The 20,137-nt window shown below is 40.1% G+C and overlaps 1 protein-coding gene across 1 annotated transcript in view; it reads left to right on the forward strand.

Annotated features, from left to right (window-relative positions):
* Positions 1–11,683, forward strand: part of PPM1A (protein phosphatase, Mg2+/Mn2+ dependent 1A) — a 35,186-nt gene extending 23,503 nt beyond the window's left edge. Inside the window, exons 5-6 of the mRNA XM_053944726.1 lie at positions 1,419–1,476; positions 3,788–11,683. Coding sequence (XP_053800701.1) covers positions 1,419–1,476; positions 3,788–3,817 — 88 coding nt within the window. The 3' untranslated portion in view covers positions 3,818–11,683. The remainder of the gene's footprint in view (positions 1–1,418; positions 1,477–3,787) is intronic.
* The last annotated feature ends 8,454 nt before the right edge of the window (positions 11,684–20,137 follow it).

Genomic DNA, 20,137 nt, shown 5'->3' on the forward strand with positions numbered 1-20,137 from the left:
CATATATGTAATGTACCTTGTGTGTAATTGCTTGATTTTATTGCTTTAAATCCAACCCCTTCTTTCATGCCCTATAACCATTCACTATGATGTTTATACATGGTAGTTCCTGACTCTTCAGCGTTGCAGGATGATTACAAAGCTTGTCATCTGCTTTTTTTCTTCTCTTGCACTCCTTTGTGATTGCTCTGCATGCATTCATCAGCAATTTAAAGGTTGCTCTTTAAAGTTTGTTTTGCATCACAATCTGCTACTTCATCTTACCTGGTTCTGCAGAAGGGGATCCAAAAGAAAGTTGCATTTGAAGTCCAATATGTAATTTATGTTTTTTACTCCCCTCTTTCCTTCCTGTTCTCACTTCAAAGTTTTTTCCTTATATACTGGAAAAGGCATAGGCAGCTTCTTCCGTCAGCCTCACATTTGCTTGTGTTTTGTTTTTTGGGTTTTTTTTAAATACCTGTTTTCAAGGGTTTTTTTGATTCTCAGTTTTTCACCCTTTGTTAAAAGAAATACATAAAAACTATGTTGCTCATTTGCATGTTGATCGCAAATGTATTCATATTTTATCACTCTATTTCTTATCAATTTTCTATCACTATTAGAAAAGTCAAGAATCCCAGAGATGAAGGTTAATTTCAAGCTATCTTAAATATGCTAAGCAGGGGCCTTTTTAAAAGGAGGTAACTGTGGAAATGCTTGAATAATTTTTTAAATATTTTTTTACCAGACAAAATTTATCTCATTCTGAAGATACAATACACAAACCTGCAAATTTGATTTTTTTGGTTTTTTTTTGTTTTTTTTGTTGTTGTTGTTGTTGTTGTTGTTTTTGTTGTTTTTGTTGGTTTTTTTTTTGTTTGGTTTTTTTTTTTTTTTGAGAAAAAATTGCAGGAGAGTATTTGGCATGTCATTGTAGAAGAGTACTGTTCTGGATCTATTTTTTTCATGTTTGCACATTGGAAGTACATTTTAGGACATAACACAAACAAAAATATACTTCAGAATTTTGTGTGTCCAGAAAATAACACAACACTGTTCCCCTATGGAAGTAATACATAGTACATGCCATAATGTATTTAATACATGAGGCACTACTGCAGTGGTTTTTGGGCACAAATGACCAGGATATTCAATGTCCACTGAGGTCTCTGCTGCCATTTTTCAAAGGGAAGACCTGTCAGGTTGTGCCCTTCTCCTGTTTAACTCTGAAGGATATTCAGCCTTGCTTGTCTTGAGCCTAGAGGTTTTAAAGGATATGGAATCTTTAAGGACACTTAGTGCTAGCTTGCAGTAAAAATGGTTCTGCGAATTTGGAATCTTCTAAAGGTTGCATTAAAATTAAAACTGGGAATTTGACTTGGGGAAAAAAAAAAGCCTTAAAATCTTGTGGGTTTTTTTTGTCTTTTTTTTTACTTTAGACGGAGTGTGATTGAAGCTGTGTATAACAGACTGAACCCCTACAGGAATGATGATGCTGTAAGTATCTTTTCTCTTACATTCTCTTTCTCCCCACCCCAATTATTTGAGCTGTTTTGTAAAGAAAGATATTACAAATTCCTGTTAAAGACCTCTTTCCCCAAGAAAGGAATAATACTTGTGCTTTTTGGACTGTGTTTTGTAATTGTTTTCTGCTGCCTTCTGCTGATCGTCATCTCAAAACTCCAGTTGGGTTGATTCATTTGTCCTCTGGAATTTCATTCTTTCAGTCCTGCTTGGGTTTCCAAGTGCTGCCAAATGGTGGAAAGAGTCATGGGGGGGCCTTTTTTTTCCCTTCTTTATAGGAGGCAATTTTTCCTAAATATCAAGAAGAAAAATGCTATATCTAAAGGTTAAATGGATGTGTTAAGAATATATTAGATTACCAAATGGACTGTGTAAACACTTCTATTCTTAAGCATAGAGCATCTTACAGCAAGCAAACACTTGGGGTTCTTTATATGTCAGTGCTGGGAGAGGCGTAAATCCACTGTCAGGATGGGGGGAAGAAAAACCAAGCAATGAACATGAGCATGATTCCAGTGGCAGTTTGATCACCAGAAACAACATTCTGTCACTGAAAATGGAGCATTTAAACGGATCCTTTAACTCTCAGCAGAAATTACTTTCATGCTTGGGTGTGACAGAAGTGAAATGCAGCCAGACATAAAGATTGTGCGTTGGCCTTACAACCATGCACTAGTTTTATTTGGCAGCCTTCGTTCTATTTTTAGCATAAAACCTCCTAAATGGGCTGAAAAAGGATGCTTTCCCTTCAAAATACATTCTGTAGTATGTTGTTGTTCTGCAAACCTGCAGTACACAAACTTTTTGGTCATGTTGGCAACTGGGATACAGAAATTTGCATATGGAATAGTTGGCAAGCAGCGCCTGCATTTTTACTCGTGCTGCTTTTATTCTTCATTCTTGAAACAACCATTTTACTCTTTCATATAATTGCTCTCCTTTGCTACTTCTGGTCTTGAAGGAAAAGCTGGAGGTGGTACTTTTGCAAAGGGCAATTTCAGTTGGTGTTTTTTTTTAACTACACCTCCGTGCCAACTGTTCCTCTCTGGTTTGCAATGGATTCTGTGTGCAAGTTTGAATGAAGGGTGCAGATCTTCAGTGCTAAGGAATTATCATGTGTGGCATTGCTAGAGACTTAATTAGCCTCTTTCCTCTCCAAGGAGTCACTAAGGCAGTGCTTTCGAAGAGAAGTAATATTTCTACCTCCTGCAGCCTCAGTAATGATGGGGAGTTATAGCTGTGGAAGCACCAGGATGAGCTGTTGTAAAAGCCCATCCTGCCCTTAATTGCTTAGGGAAGAGGAGCAGATGATGCTGAAACCACCAAAGGTGGTGCACAGGAGCAGTTTGCTCTGACTCCTGTGCTGCTGATTCAGCTGTTACTTCAGCTGCAGAGCTGTGGCCCCACTTGCTCGTGGTTAACCTGTGAGCCCACCTGATGAGGCTGGTAGAGAAAGCTGCATGCAGAGCAGTCTAAGCAAGCAGTCTGACACAAAGGCAAATGGATTAAAAAACACTTGGTAAAATTAAATACCGGTTAAACCACGATTTGGTTAAACATTTGTCAGGCTTGTGGTAGTTACACAAAATCTGCTGTTGCCTGTGGGCCTCAATAGAATGAATTTTTGAGACACTCAGGTATTGGATAGGTTGAAATACCAAGTAGTGTGACCATACAATTATAATTTGAAGCACAGCATGTTTCTACTTCAAATATTTATTTTTTTGTTACATACACTTATTTTTTTCCCCTTGCAGTTTTATTACCATCCAAAATTACACTTTCCTTCAGTTACCTAAACTATACTTCTGTAACCTTAAATTAAAAGTGTTAAAATAGCTCTGAGTTATAACAGGGTGTCAGTTGATGTCTGTATCTTCCCATGCAACGAGGGAGGGCTGAGAATACAAAAGATGTTAATGGTGATAACACATCCTGCTCTTTTTTTGCACCTGTGAGCTGAGTGTATCCATTTTGTATTACTTCCAACTACTCAGGAAATAGCTAGAAAGGCTTTGGAAATGCTTTTGGGTAACATTTCTAGGATCTTATTTTCAGGATTGATTAAACACTTGGTCGTATTTTGAAATTTCTTGATTCTGATGTTTTGTTAATTAAGAATATGTGGGGTTTAGATACTTTTTAAAAGCTTGTTTCTGAAAGGGGAGAGAAAAGAGACTCCTGAAGTGATTTAAGTCTTTACCCTTTTCAGTCTGGATTATCCAGAAACTGCCGCAAAGATGGGCACTCCAGACTTTAAAGGGTTCCTTCTTTTTTCTTTAAGGATTCTGCCTCAACTGATGATATGTGGTAAAACTGCTCATCTAGCTGTGGAGTTCACGTTTCATCCTGCAAATGAAAGTGCAGCCCAACCACAGTGACCCTTCTTAACATCCATCCTCAACCTTAATTAAAGAAGGGAATATGATGTGTTGGTGAGAGTGACTACAGCAGTGCAACATCTAGCCCAGGAACTGATCTTTTTTGTAAAACAGACTTCTGTAAACGTGATTTCAAACCATAAATTCATGTTGTAAATCAGACTCCAGCAATTTATGTTGTATGATTTTGTTTTTGTAAAGTGCAATTGTCTTTGTACAAATGCTCATATTTAATTATGAACCGCTTTAAATCACTATAAAGGTTAGAAGAAATGTTTTGGCTTGTGTGATGCAACAATATATATCCCTTTTAAAAATCATGTTGTGGTTTTGGATTGCAAGGAGCAGCAGCCTAGCCAGCTAGGTGCTCAAGAGGTGCACAAAACTGTTAAAGATAACTTTTTGGTTTATATGAAAGCTGAACTCATGGGCAACCTACCAGAAATTACAGTGTGTGTGAATTTCGCTTGGCAATGGAAAAATAACTTAGGAGTAGTGCACATTCTTCAACAAACATATATCATTTTCTTGGATGCACTCCTGCTCTCACGTTGAGTCGAAGGGATCTGTGATTTTGAGTTCAGTGGGAGTGAAATCATGCCCTGTTAACAGTATCCTGTTCATACATGTATCAGTCTTGGCATTAGAGCTCCTTGGTTCTTTGCACCTCTTTTTCATTAACCCTTACCTGAAACTACTAATCACTGAGCACGAAGACAACTTTCTACATAAAGTAGGAGTCTGCAGCATTTTTACAATCCTGATTGGCTGGGTCTGCTGCTGTTCCAAGAAAAATACTCTGAATTCCATTTTATCAATAAAGCTTGATTTAACAAACAAGACATTTACCCATAAATGTGTAATTCCTTCTTTTCCTGCCTTTTAAAATGTCAGTGCCATTGTAAATGATATTTTACTTGTGGAAGAATATTTTTCTTAATTGGTAGCCATTTTTAAAATGGGAAGGATTTTGATTATTGCCCAAGACATAGCCATATGCTAGAGGATGATGTGGGATTAATCCGTTACCCTATTTTTTACAAATGTGGGTTTTTTCAGGCTTTTTTGGTGTTGGTTTTTTTTTTCCCCTCCCTACTGAAGATGTGCATTGGTTTGAATTTGCCTACTGTTTGATAAAAAATACATTTGTCAAAGCCTGACAATCTTTAACATTTTATGGTGTGTGTTTTTAATTGACCCACTTACTTAGAATGAGAGACTAGTGGTTAAACAGTACTTGTGATTTGAGGTATAGCATGTTGACAATATTTAACTGTTTGTTGTTTAAAATTCTAATTTAAAATTTTATAAGATAATAAACTAATTTGATTTAAGCTTAGCTTTCTCCCATTGAGCATACGAAAATTAAGTTTTCAAGTCAGTCGTGTTTGCAAAACTGCTGTTTTGTGCACCTTGTATTGTCTTTTTGGTTGAGAATATTGTATTTAATATGTAGTTTACTCATTTAGTAGGCAGATTCCTCAAAAGGAAAATCAGTAAAACAAGTAGATTGTAACATTTACTGCAGTTAAACAGAATCAGAACTTGGTGTATAATTACTTTTTGATAGGAAAATGTAGTACAATGCATTTTGCTATATTTGTCTTTCCCTAACTTTGACATATACATATTTGTATATATAGCCTTAAAACTAATGAAGAGTTAGGGAACACTGAACAGTGAAAAAGTAACTTATAGTGTCTTGGAACTAAGTATAGTATATACCAGCAAACTTTTCTTTTATCCCTCTTGTCTATGTGGGGTGCTTAAACGTAACTTCATTGTATTCAGTTTGTAATCTGTTCAAGCATGAATGAAGAAAACATAAGCACTATTTGTATTTATAAATTTATAGCAATTTTTGCTTAAAGAACCAGTTCCTTACCTACCTATGAATAAATGCTTAAAATGTCTAATTTTGTTGTAGAGTGCAAAAATATAATGATGTTAAGTTATAGCTTCACAGGCACCTAATTAACGAGCATATTTAATAATACATGGTGTATTAGTGTGAAAAGCTAAACTTAATTTAGGACTAGGCAGATAAAGTTCTGTCCTTTTTTTCATAGAGACTAAAGTTTAGTTTTGGAAACTGCAAAACCTTGAACTGGACTGTGGAACCTTTGAGTTTTAAACTTTAAAAATCGGAAGCAAAACTGTGGTGTGAAAAGCCATACTTCAAACCATAATCACTTAAACTGTCTCAGTGACAAAGGAGATTTTTGAAGCCTCTTCTGACGAGGTCTCCTGAAGGTTAGAAAGAAAATAATTCTGCTGTTGCTACAGGCGATGTGAGTAGGTTTGAGGGTAGTGGCAGAAAGTCCGTTTCAGGCCTTTCTCTCTCCCTCCTACGTTCAGCGTTTTGATGAGCTCAGAGCACTGAATTATGATGTATGCATAAACACTGCCATTTTAGATACAGACTTTGATTACAGAATAAACGAGTTCAGTATATAAAGCATCCTAGAAAAGAGGCAAGCTGTACTTTTTTCACTGCTCTGAGTTGAAAAAGGCACTTTTGCACCTTTGTGCATCTCCTTCTTGCACCAGAAACTTTTTTTTTTTTAAATGCTAAAAACATTAGCACCTCAGGGGCAAGGCAGCAATTTTTATTTTGAAATATTGTGTGCTATTTATTTCCCTCTTGGAAAAAGATTCATGTGTGACAAAAATGAAAATTGTGTGATGTTAACAGATGTATTTTTAAATACATGTTCAAATAGGATGGTCCCGATTTGCTTGTTTTTAAAAGGAAATGACATTTGTAAAGCTACTTTGCTTCGTATGCCATGCAACTTTGTTTTCCTTCTACATTTGACAGCTTCACTGGCTACAGTTTCTGTGAGTTTTGTTATAGTCAGATTAAATGTTTGGCTGATCGTTCTGGGAGAATACCTGTAACTGCTTTATAGACAACTGTTCCAAATAATTCTCGCTAATTCAGCATTGAAAATATGTTCAAGACAGAGGCTTCTAAAACGTGCTTTAAACCAATGTTGGATGAACTAAATGCAGTGACATTAAGTAGGATCCTAGGTTTGCAAGGCTTTGTAAATCCTTTGTATCCGTAGAGTCCCCGGTACTTGCGCTGGGGCAGAAACGGAGCCTGAGCCTTTCAGCTGGCCCAGGAGCAGCACCACCATGGCCTTGAGGCACAGCCTTCTCTCAGTTAAACTTTGAGCTGGAGTCAGAATTGGAGAGAGGAATTTCATCAGCTTGTGGTTAAACTGCTCTGAAGGTTGTGTCAGCGAGGTGCCTGGTGAATACTGAGCAGCAGATGAGTCATGGTAGCACTTACCTTGAGAGTTCCTGCAGGTGCCAAAGCTGATCTTTTCAACATTTTCTTGTAGCAAACTGACTTCAATGTCTATTACATTATTTATTGCAAAGCTGGTGCTGTCACTATATAGGTTCATATCTGAGCCATTTTGCTCAGTTCAAGAGTTGGAAGCTTAAGATGATTTAACAAAATTAGGGATCGGTTTTCACTTCAGTTGATTCCCTGATAAGAATCCCGCCTTAACTTTATACACTGGGATAGGAGACACTTCCTATTGCATTCCATTTTTAGTAGTTTAAGGTCTAAGGATATGGTTTCATGATCTTAGGCCAAGACTAAACCATTGCTCCTAGTTTTTCCCTACTGCCTTTTTTTTTTGTGCCAGTGCTTGTCCTTAAGTGGGTGTGCAGTTAGGAGAAAGAAAAAAGCTGTACTCTTGAGCTGGGTAAATTGATAATCCAGCTGTGGGGTGCTGGTGCTAGGGAAAAATGGAGAGTGGGAGACAGGACTGAGAGCAAAGGAATGCTTGCCTCACCCCTCCTGCCACAGTTTGGGAAACCACACCCAGATAAATGATGGCCTGTGTAGGGAGCATTGAAATCTTTGCAGATCTTTCCCCACTTCAGACAAACATTCTGCTTTGATAAATGTTTCTTTTCTTTAGACTGGAACCATCAAACTTTGGTCTCAATGTCTTGTGTGTGAGTTCTGTGCTGACAACCTTCCTCTGTGTTCACATTCTCTGGAGGTTTGGAGCTCTGTCCTGTGGGAGAGACAGCATGGCTGCCACAATTAGGTTAATGATATGGTTGGTACAGCTTACCTTAGTTCAATGTACATCAGGATTTCATCATGCCAAGATGTTCACCTCCATCTCTACCTGCACCTTCTCGAACTGCTTTTTGTGCACAAATGACTTGGTGTGTTTCAATTCCTTGGTATTTTAAACTTGGCCATGTCTGAAAGGGGCTAACCTTTAGGAAAGCCAGTGCCCTTTTCCTCATCCTTTGGCAAATACAGTATTTGATACAAACCTGATGTACCTTGCATAGGTTCAGAGACAGCAAAACTGTAGAGCTACAGGGCTGTACCTGACATTCTTGTGTAGAAAATGAATTGTTACTTGGTGCCAAGCTTTACCAAAGCTATGAAAATAATGTCTCCTAGATAGTGAGTGTGGCTCCTTGTTACTACAACTACCTGTGTCTGAGGTGATCATACCTGAGCCTTTATAGATCAGTTCAGGGTGTAAACTCTCCATCTGGCTGGAGAGGTTTTTTGGCTCTCTAAGTGGTGAAAAGAGGCTCCAGATGTGAACTTCCAGCATGCTGTAGCACAAAAAATGAATGTGATTCCTGCTATAAGCTGTAAGAAAGGAGCGGAATTTAAAAACATCATTCTGTGGCTAAATAATTTTGACTGACCTGTTTGAAATACTGATCAGAGACTCCAATCTTTTGTGAGCTTTTTCTCTGGAGTGCTTGCACAGTCTGCAGCTTTCTGCAGACCCAGGTGTGCACATCTGAAGCACTCTGTGGCCTTATTTTGCTTAATAACATTGCTTTATAAATGAGGTAGCAGCCACCTGGGCTGTGGCATGTGTTCTCAGGAGGTCAGGAAGCCATAGGAAAACTTGAAGCTTCTCTTTAGTATCATGGACCACTAAATGCATTCAAGTAGAAAAAAAAAATTGATGTTAAAAGTTGAGTTTACATTGTCTCCTGTTGACAATTTGTTTCTAGAAAAATGACAACTATTTCTATCATTTACTTAGTATGTGAACAAAAATGTCTGGAGCTTTAATCCCCTGATTGTGTCAGAGTTGTTGACTTGTAGTAACTTAGGCTTTGTGCATATTTCTCATTTTCTCTGTGTTTTTGTTTGATGTTCCTTTTGAGCAGCAGTAATACAGATCTTTCTTTTCCCATCTCTTGTACACATTCTTCTTAAGTCTTTGCTTCCAGGCTAAGGGAACAGGAGTGATATTGATATCTTAGGAAAGTGTTTTGAGAGAGGCTTGCTTTAAATGCAATGACCACAAAACCCCCCCAACTTTTGCACCACAAAAGTTGGGAAAGTGGGCTTAACTTAAAAAAATGCCTTTTATAGAACCAAGAAAATCTGAAAGTGTCAAAACTTGGGTAGAAGTGGGATGACAGGTCAGATTTCTAGAGTGGTTCATGCATAGCCAGATTTTTACACGTCACTTGAACTGATTCCTGCCCAAGTACTTTTTAAAATATCACTAGGCACCTGCTTTCTTCTTTTTTTATTTTTTTTCTTTTTTTCCAAAATGGGAAGAATAAAAAAATAGTCCTCACTACTGTGTGACCAGCCATTTATCTGAAGGGTGGGTGCTGTGTCAGGAGCACGACATCAGCACTTCTCGGCTTGCTCAGTAACACTGAGGCAGAGCTGAAATTCCTTTTTGCTTCCTTGCAGTGTTGGCTCTGAAGAGCTTGGTGGGAACGTGGGGTTTTTCCAGGTGGACAGGACTCCCCATGTGTGTTGTGAGGAGGCCTTTGGAGTTGAAGGAGCTGCCATTATTATTTATTTTGAGAAATAAATGGTATAGTTTATGGAATAATAATAAATGGAATAATACATTTTGGAATAATGAGAAAACAGACTGGCAGGTCCTCAAACATTCAATACTTTTATTCTATTGATGCCTGTAGAGTAAGGTCCAGAGTTTCAATTCAGCTGTTTCTGAATTCCAGCCAGTCTGAGCAGTGCAAATACTGGGTACCCAAAGTCGTTTTCACTGTTAGGATTTCAGGCTGGATCACAATATTTCTGTTCACACTATGGGGGAAAATTAGAGTCAGATAGGCTTGGGAAAGTCAGGCACAAACTTAACTTTACATCCTGCTGATGTTGATGAAGCTTTTGCTCACAACATACAAATTCTGCACATGTTGTTGGAGCCTTAACTATTCCACTTCTCTTAGAATGAAAAACAAATGTAATCTTAATTCAGTTTAGGTTTTGAAAAAGCTTTTCAAATCCAAACGGAAGACAGTGGTAATGTTAAAGCAAAATGTTTGGTTAATCTAAGATAATTTCTTAATTCTTTAAATATCTCAGATTTTTTTTGCTTTTAAAACCTCAGAAGAGCACAATTTAAGAGGTTTGATCTTTGATGCAGTGCTTTTAGCTGCAAACAAATGAAATCCAAAATGGCATATCCAGGATGGAAAGACAATGAGACCTTGAGAATGTAGGAATAAATGTCCTGAATTTACATAGAATTATATCCGTGTCCAGTGATGGACTCCTGAAAGGTTGGAACTAGATGATATTTAAGGCTCTTCCAACCCAGATCATCCTATGGACCATTCTGTGAAAGGATCTTTGACAGTGTTCATAGGGGAACTTTTTATTTTTGCTGAGTGATGCCAGACTGAGAAGTCTGCTGCAATTTGGAATTTCCAGCCCCTTAAATTGGAAACTGGACATTGCACACCAGAGTCCCCAGTGCTGGGATGCTGTTACCTCATGTTCCATGGGTTAATGCCCTACAGCCCATGGGAGCTGGGGTTTCCCAGCCTGTTCTTGCTGATGACCTTGGGCACCAAGAGTTAAATTGTATTTATTAACCACATCTAACTTTTCGGTGCCAGGAATCCACTTTTTGGAGTAAGTGCTGAATTATGCAAATGTTCTTGGCAAATGGAGCCAGGTATTTCACTGCTTGGAAAACTCAATTACTCATGACCAAGAGTTGATAGGAGACAAAAGCTGAGGTTCTCCCAGCCAGGGAGTGCTGGATATCTGAAAAGTGTGAGCTTTGACTTCCAGGACCAGCTATTTGATAAATCTTTATAAGCAGAGATTTTGGGTTCTAGCTCTGTCTTGTTCCTAAGACCATGTACAAACATGCTGAATTAGAGAGTTTTCACCTGTCTTCTCACAGAATTGACTCCACACCGTACCATAAGAGTCTCGTTTGTAGTGACATGCTGTGCCTGTCTTTTTAGAAAATTCATGACCTCTTTATATCTATTTTGTGGAAAGTGTAACTTTTTTCATTGATGACCTGTACAAATGTGTGTTATGAATGGAGAGATTTAAGCTTGAAAAGCATGTTTGCAGATTACACAGCTTCATTATGGAATTTATAAATTTAACAGAGTAATATACAAGAGCATAACTATTTTCCTTAAGTAGAATGTATAACAATATATAATAAATTATTCTCCACGTAGTTCACCCACTATTTACAGTTTTACACAATTCAAACTGTGTGTTTACAGAAAGTTCAATAAATGTATATTTTGTACTATGTACAGATTCCTGGTCCCAAAGAAAATGTGTGAACTTAGTTTCTAACTTAACTTTTGAGATTGTACTTTTTTTTTTCTTCTTTTTTTTTTTCTTTTTTTTTTTTTTGGTTTGGAATCAGTTGAACAAACTGCGTTACGCCTGTCGATGGTGGAGGCTTGCATTGGAGTAAATGGGAATTGGAAATATTTCTAATCTACAAAAGTGATTCCACTAAATAAAACAGGCAATTACATCGTGTGTGTGTATTTGAGTGCTACACAAACCGTCCTCGCATCTCTTTTACTGTCCCTGATTTACAAACTTTCCAGGCCTCCTTCTGCTTTCTGCCTCAAGGGAGTTAGATTAAAATGAAATGCTGAGGGCTTATCGTGATCACTTTTTAGTTACAATTATAAAACTCCCTCCTTTTTGCTGTTTTTTCCCTTTCATGTTGAAATTCCAAGATAAAGCTGCACATGCTTGGCTCCAGCCCCAGCATTCTCCAGAGGCCACCTGGTTTGGGGTTTTCAAGAGAATAGGGATGGATTATGATGCCCAACTTCTGGAATACTACATCACAATACAAAATACATTTGTATTTTTTGCCCTGATTTGGATTCAGTACTGTAAAATAAAAACTAGACCTTTGTAATATAATTTCTAAGAATTTAAGGATGCTAAAGGCAAAAATAATTATGGTTTTAGCCTTTATGATTTGAAGGAAAAATGAGCCAGGATGTAACCAACTCACATTTGTCATCTGTGGAAATCTTTATAGACAGAGCTGGAAGGATTTTGATAAGGATTAAATAAATTAAACCTGGGGAGGAGACAGGAGGGGATTCTGCTGTCACCTGACACCTGGAGCAAACTTGTCTGTTAGAAGAACTTAAAGATTCAGCCCCATCCCTTTAAGGATTAAAACTCAGAACCACTGAATTGTCTAGCAAAAGAAGAGAATATTTTCTGTGGATTAAAAAAATGGAATTGCTATGATAAGATTGACTATTAGCCTTGGTTCACATTAATGGAGCAGACATGGGAGATAAAATATATCCCTGTTTTCTAGCTCAGAGTGTATAAAAAGACTGGTTTATCCTATCTAACAGAAAATAGGCATTTTAATGTATTTTTCCTCAAAGCCAAAGAATAATATACCTCTGAATAGCATTGTTGGTTTGTTTAAATGGATTTTTTCAATCCTGACATGTAATAATAAATTTGAATGCCATCCAAGCTGTGTAGATAGAAGTATTAGGCCAACTGCAGATGTTCATCGTGGCTGAATTTCATGAGGCTGCATTTATGTGAGCTAATTTAAAAGAGGCAGAACCCTGAAGCCTGGTTAATTCATTTAACTCATTTCAGTTTTAGTCTTCAGCAATTTTTAAGAATATAGGAAATTATTCTAACAGCTTCTGAAGGAACAGAGGTGAATTTGTCAAAAAATAGAAAGACGATCTCGCATTTACTGAAGGTTTGACTCGATCTCAGAGTCTTTTCCAACCTTCATGATTCTGTGATAACTAAGACAATTATCCCTGCAAATACACATACCCAGGAGAGGCTCTGGGACTTGGGTGAACGTGGTGTTTGGCTCTCATTTGTGAGCTTGCAGGGCTGGAAGTTCACCAGTATAATGAGAATTCCTATATTGATGAAGTTAATTTGTGTGTACCGATTTCAGTGCAAACTTTCCAGTGTTTTTACTGGAAGTGGGAGAGCTTAAAATTACCTGCAGCCTTTCAAAGGTCCTACTTAGCCACAGCTGTGGGAGAGATTTATTCTCTTTTCCCAATTAGCAGCTTTTTCTGGGCTACGTGCTCTACTTGAACAAAATGCTTGCCACAGGTTTTTAATCCTTTTAAAGAGGACTGAAAACTTTGTGACCTACAACTTAGACTTGTCTGGAATTCAGGGTTTGCTGAACAGACATTTGAAACGGGGAGATTATTTGAACAGTAGAGCAGATATGAAGAAAATACAATTAGCTCTGTGTTTTCTTGTCTTTACCTCTGCTCCTTAGGAATAAAAGTGTTTGTGACACTGTCCAGTGTCCTGCTGGTTCTCTTTATAGGTATCACCTTGCTGAAGTTGCACCATGGCTCTTCCCTCTTACTCTGAACAGAACATCAGAGTTTGTTCTGGCTCGTGAACACCAAGTGGAACTCGGTGAGAACACCCACCTTCCTCTGAAATTTGACTCCTGTCCCATACTATAAGAAAGTAGCAAAACAATTCAGGGTATATTCCAAGCATGCAATAAAACATTTTTTTCAAAGGCTTTTAAGGAAACAAAACATTTTCTGGTCTGTTTTTCAAACAACCTGTGGAGTTTCTGGGCCAAGAGGAATAGGATTATTTGAACAAGCCTATCCTCCAAGTCTTTTGAGCTGTGGGGTTTTGTTTTCCCCTGCATTTTCCTCTTATCCAAATTACCTTTTCCAATATGCCAGAATCCTTTTGAAGTATTATTTTAGAGGAGTAATTTGTTCTTCTGGTGATCATCCCTGTCAGGGGTACAGGAGGAGTCTGTTACCTGAAGAATATGAAGTGACACCATCAACTTAAATCAGTCTTAATCCTGAGAATGTTTTCGCTCATGTTGTAAGTATCTGGAAATGTGCACTTCAGAGTGGTTTTTGGATCTTTGTATTTGCAGTTGCTACAAAGTTGGTTTTTTTTTTGGGGGGGGGAGGATTTTAATGCTCACCTACAGCTGTCTTAGCAGACTCTATATAACTGGAATGGGAAAGCAAATGAAGTCACCCCCTCAGCTGGTTGTTGTTAACTCCCAGTAAAGAACTGGAGACTGGTCAGATGTCAAGAATCCGTTTCAGGGAGAAAATAAAACCCAAGCAGAAGGCTGATTTAGAAGGATTTTAGATATAGCAGTATCAATTAAATGTGCAGCATGAATTAAAGTAATGTAAATGTTTAATTGCAGAAATGTATTAACCTAATGCTTCTACATTCTTAAAGCTCATGGGAATTTCAGTATGATAACTTTATTGTTCTGCAGGGAAATATTGATGGGTGCTAGCCCAGTGGGCTGAAGCTTGCCCTGTTTCAGATATTAGGCTGAGAGTCTCAGTTGGCCTGCACCCAAAAACCTCAGCATGGGCATGAGTTCAGTGCCAGAATAAACCTGCCCCAGGCCACAGCCCAGCTTTTATTGTCAAATAGCTAATGCAGAACTTTCTTATTAGCATTTGATAAGGGGTGTACTCACCTTATCACCTGGTTTCTAGATAGACTGTAGCCTTTAGCCTGATTTTTACATTCCCTTTACCCAGGGATCAGCTGGGTCTTGTCCTGTGGCTGCCTCTTGTTCTGCATGCAGTGGAGCACATTCCTCCTGCCACCTCTCCTGTGCACCTGATCCCTTCGAATTTTCTCCCTTGTCCATCTCTTTTTGGCCTGAAGTTGCCAGACTATTCTGTAAAAGTCTGAAAATCCCCTCAATGTTAGGAACTGTGTTCCCTCTTGCATCTTCTCTGCATTTTCTAGGTTTTCTCATACTAGGAGTAGTGTTATTCTACATGGCCCCACCTGGCTGCAGCATCCCCCAGGTAGCTGTGGAGAGTGATAAGGTTCTCCCCTATTCTCTGCAGGCTGGACCCTCTCACGGGGTTTGAGGCAGTGCTAAAAAGCCAAACTGAGTTTCCTGCAGGCAGGTAACTCTCACCATGGTGTGAACACCCCTCGCAGCCCATCTGGCCAGGCTGTGCCCATTCCCACTGGGCGGATCCCTGCTGGCAGAGCCCTGCAGCATGTGCTGAACATCCATTCCCAGCTGAGGCCAGGCAGCTCCTCGCGTGCTCAGGAGTAAAGCCCTTCAGATGTTTGTGTGCCACGGAACTCACAACTCATTTCCTCTGCTGCTTCTGCTGCTCTGGGGGATTTTCTGAAAGAAGAAAGAGAAACAACAGAAGACACAGTTGCACAGTCTGTGTTAGCTGACGCAAAAAAGATTAATGGAGCTGCTTCTGACCCTTTTTGATTTTTTTTAAATTTCAGTACTGCTTGACTTCAAAAGTTTTTTGCACAATTTCCTGGAAAATTTGCTTAGTCTGGTGAGCTGGTGCTGCTGTATCATGTTCTCAGTGTTTGAAGAGTGTGTGGTTTTAAGTTATGTAATTCCTGTGCTCCAATTTACGAGTTCTGTGGAAGTAATGCTCTCCAACCTGATTCTCAATTCATTGGATCATAGAATCATTTACATTGGAAAAGATCTCTAAGGTCATCAAGTCCAGCTGTAAACCCAGCACTGCCCATGCCACCACTAACCCATGTCCCCAAGTGCCACATCCACACATCTTTTAAACACCCCCAATGTTGGTAACTCTGTTACTTCCCTGGCAGCCTGTTCCAGTGCTTGACAATCCTTCTAATGAAATTTCTCCCTAACCCCCAATCTAAATCTCACCTGGCACAGCTTGAGGCCATTTCCCCTTGTCCTGTCCTTTGTTCCCCGGGAGCAGAGCCTGACCCCCACCTGGCTCCGCCCTCCTGTCAGGAGTTGTGCAGAGCCACAAGGTCCCCCCTGAGCCTCCTTTTCTCCAGGCTGAGCCCCTCCAGCTCCCTCAGCTGCTCCTCATCATATTTGTGTTCCAGATCCTTCCCCAGCTCTGTTGCCCTTCCCTGGACAAACTCCAGCCCCTCAATGTCCTTCTTGTCCTGAGGGGCCCAAAACTGACCCAAGGACTCGAGGCGCAGCACTGACGGAGACAGCAGCCTCAATGCATGGCACTGAACCAAAAACTTCACCAGTTCTGCTCTAATGAGGATGATGGAAACAATTACCAGAAGCAGAGTATCTGCCCACCAGTAACACAACCAAACTCATTTTTCTGTGTCTGTTGGGAGCATCAAGAGTCTAAAGATTGCCACTTCTTTGCTACCCAAATCACCGTTCTATTCTCCCCAAAGAATGACTCAGTGGTTCTCTCCTGTGTCTGACTGTTCTGCTCCCTGGCACCAAACCTCATCACTGTGTGTTGGTCACAGCTTTCACTGGCTGAGCAGAGCAGCTGGAACTGGGCAGGAGTTACCAATCCTCTAAGTGCAAAAAAGCAGGCCCTGGCAATTGGACATACCAGCTGAAACTCACCCCACTTCACCAGTCCCAGTTCTCCTGTACTTGTAGCCAGAGAAAACCTTAAGACAAAGGCACAGGGCAGCCCAAGCCTTCAGGCCAGCTGTCTCTTTTGACATATATTTCACTAGGCAGTTGTAGTTCCTGAATTAAACACATTCTTTGTCTATTGCATCCTGACCCCCAGCACAGCTGGTAATGTTTTTCCGAAGGGGAAGAAGAAAACTGGGGTACATCTATTTTGAGCTCATGGAAATCAAATCTTTTTGAAAAGAAAGCCCATGTTTTCATCTCCTGGGCTGAGGAAGAGTAGCTGGGAGGGGCTGTTCCCATCGTTGTCCCCTTTTCCTGGCCACCACGAGGATCTTGGGCTGGGACCCCTGATCTGTGTGAGCTCAGGGAAGATGTGGTTGTTTTCTGTTGCCGTGCAGGGAGAGGGTCATTGACTCCATTCAGCTGAAGGCCTTCTGTAATCGATTTTCAAAACAGTCTGAGGTCGTTGCATGCTGTGCCCTACGGCATCGCAAGGATTTGTACATTGTGTGCTTTGACCTGATTCTTTTTCCCCTCTCTCCCAGCATCCTGAGGTAGATCTGCCTTGCTTTGTTGTCCCTAGCACGCGTCTGGAGGGGGTGGGGTGGCAGTGATTTGATTTGATTTTTTAATTAATGCCTAGGAATGTACATGCAGCATCAGCTTTTGACTTTCCACCGCCCAACCTTTGGTGTCATTGCCCTGAAGTGCAGCCCTGGTGGGGCATTTTGCTCAATGTTTGGGCCTGTTCTGGAGCACATTCACAAAAAACATTTGTGAAGCCACAAGCCATGGGTTTCTAAGATGTAAAAAGATATAAATTTCGAGTCATGCTGCTTAGTTCATTGCAAGACCCAGAGACACAGCTTTGCTTTGCGTAGATCCTTGGTCTCAGCTAATTAACTGAGCCTCCAGGAGAGGTTTCTTTGTCATTGCAGTCAGCTCAGAATATTTTAATTTGATACCTGGAGCAGTTAAAATGTTTATATGGATCTGCCCATACATGTGGCTGGTGCTGTACAGTCAGGCATAAAGAGGAGATACCAACCCCAGCAGAAATTTAGAAACAAAAGAACTTCACTCAGCATTAAGTGTAGGGAAAAATTTGGGGTGAAAAGAACCTTAGAACAGCAAAAGATGATGTTATTTCTCTAGATTAAATGTTAATTAGTTAGAGTAATATTTGCAAATATTGCATACTTATGGCTATTTGATTAAATTATGAAAGTAGGATAAATACTTATTTTTTAATAAAGTTTGGCAAACAAGCTCAGCCCTGTATAAATGTCAAAACAGTCTGTGTTTAAATGAAGTCACTGCTGTCAAAAACAGACATAAAAAGTCTCAAGACATTTCCCAAGCAAATCCATGCCTACGTTCCAGTCTCATTTAGGAGCACAATCTCTAATTGCAGGAGAGCTTTGGAAAACTGTATTAGGAATTTTCTCCACTGGCAGATCAGCGATTTTCTTTGCAGAAGCGAACAATGGAGAAGTGACCTAAATACACACAATTATGCAGGAGATTTTGCTTTGGGGCACAAAATGGAATTGTAGGCCGGGTATGAAAGTTAATTTGAATTTCAGACTGAGTCCCAACTGTTGCAGAAGGGAGAGTCAAAGGAATCTACATTTGAGGGGTTTTTCCAGCCAGCTGTGAACGCCAAACTTTCCTGCAGTAATCTCCTGTTTATAAACGAGACTTGTAAATGCTTGTGGAACAGCCTCTCTCTCACTACTGAAGTTTTCTCACCCCTTTCCCTCCTGTGCTTCAAATAATTGTCAGGGAGGTGTCCTAGAATAGGATGGCCTCGTTCTCCTGGTTAGTGGGGAATGCTGGATCTGGGGTGTTGCCACAAAGTCTGGCTGCTGCAGAGCTGAGCAGTAGAAAAAGCAGCTGATGTGAAGACAAGGTCCAGACATTTCAGCAGTAGAAAACTGGAGAGAAATCTGAGGGTCAAAATACTGTTCTTGCCTTCTCCTTCTCTTTGCAGACAGGGTATGATTTCCAGAACAAAAACAAGGTAATGAAAACCAAAACAGTCCTGTGTAATCAATGGGAAGAGGCCAGAACTGTCTGTTCATCTCAGCTGATTATAAAGCAGGAAGATGAAAAAGTAGCAGAGGAAATGAAACAGAAAATCAAAAGAGAAAAACTAATAGAAATATTATAGAAAAACAGATAGAATTATTAAAAAGTTAATAGAAAATCAAATGTAATAATTATAAAATTAATAGACAATCCAAAGCTGGTGGTCTCTTATACAGGCTAAACCTGTAGTCTCTGATATAAAAAACCCCTTGCATTTTCAGTGTGCTCAGAAAATCAGGGTGCTGCAATATGGTGAACCCACACCTGTGGTCTGCAGTGCTTCTTACTGAGCAAATTCCTTCACTCAGAGATGTGAAAGCCTTTCCATGGGAGCCATGTCTCCAATTCTGCTCCTGGGCTGGAAAAATCCTCTTCTGGGAGAGCCAGGCAGAGGGAGGCAGTGGGGTGGGACAAGCAGCCAGGCTGCTGTCATGTCTGGGATCCAGGCAAACCTGAAAACTCCAAGAATGCTGCAGTGCAGCCTCTTACCCATTCCTGTGCTCCTCTGTTCAGCACCTGAGGAAAACCTCTAAGGGTCATTGTGAGGTGACGTGGGCAAACCATGGAGAAACAGGCAAAAACCTGGTGAGGGATTCATATGGAATAGGATCCTCATCCCACTGGTGAGCCCATTTCCTACAGTGCTTGGGATCAAGTCCAATTTGGAGACAGGCAGGTTTTATTACTTTTCAAAATGCTGTTAATTTCCAATTTAGAATAACTTGTTCGTGGGAGAAATCTTTACTGCATCAAATGGCAAGGCTGAGACTGCTGTTTCAAATACCCAAGAGAAGGAGTGTCCCCCAAGAGATTTATTTCCCAGTGACTCCTGGTTTTAAGTCACACTGGTCTCACTGAGTGCACAGATGGTCCTGGGCATGGCCAGGTGTCCTGGGAGCTCTGCAGGTCTGTAGGGAGGAGGTGGAGGTGGCAGGAAGGAGGGACAGATCTTCATTTGGCCCAGAGAGAAGCCAAACTGGGAAGATTCCCATATTGGGCTCTCCATCGTGACGCTGTGCATGTGCTCGTGTCTTCATTTCTTTAGGAATAATTACACTTGGCTCCACTTTGTCCTACAGTTCATACAGATGGAGAATATAAAAAAATGGTGATGTAATGTCTCCGTTAAAAATATCTGCCCACTTCCTCCTCCAGCCCATGGGTCAGAGGGAGCCATGGAAAAAAGGACATTCCTCCTGCCTCTGCCTGATCTCGGCCTTGATAGGCCTCAGACCAATGTTGCTTCAATTAATTTATTTTCTTTTATAACACATGTTTCAGAGCACTTCAAAAGCTGGATTCCCTAATCTTTGGGAGATCAGCATGAGTCAGAAGCATCTGCAGAAGAGCAGGAAGGTGCCTGAGCTGAGTTTTCCCGAGCCAGCGGCGGGCACGCTCCTGTCAGGGGGAGCAGAGCTCTGGCAGGGGTAACTCAGGGGCTTTAGGAGGAGGCTGTGCTGAGCTCAGCAGAGCTCAGAGCTGCTC

Source organism: Vidua chalybeata, chromosome 6, assembly GCF_026979565.1.
Source record: "Vidua chalybeata isolate OUT-0048 chromosome 6, bVidCha1 merged haplotype, whole genome shotgun sequence".
Lineage (NCBI taxonomy): Eukaryota > Metazoa > Chordata > Aves > Passeriformes > Viduidae > Vidua > Vidua chalybeata.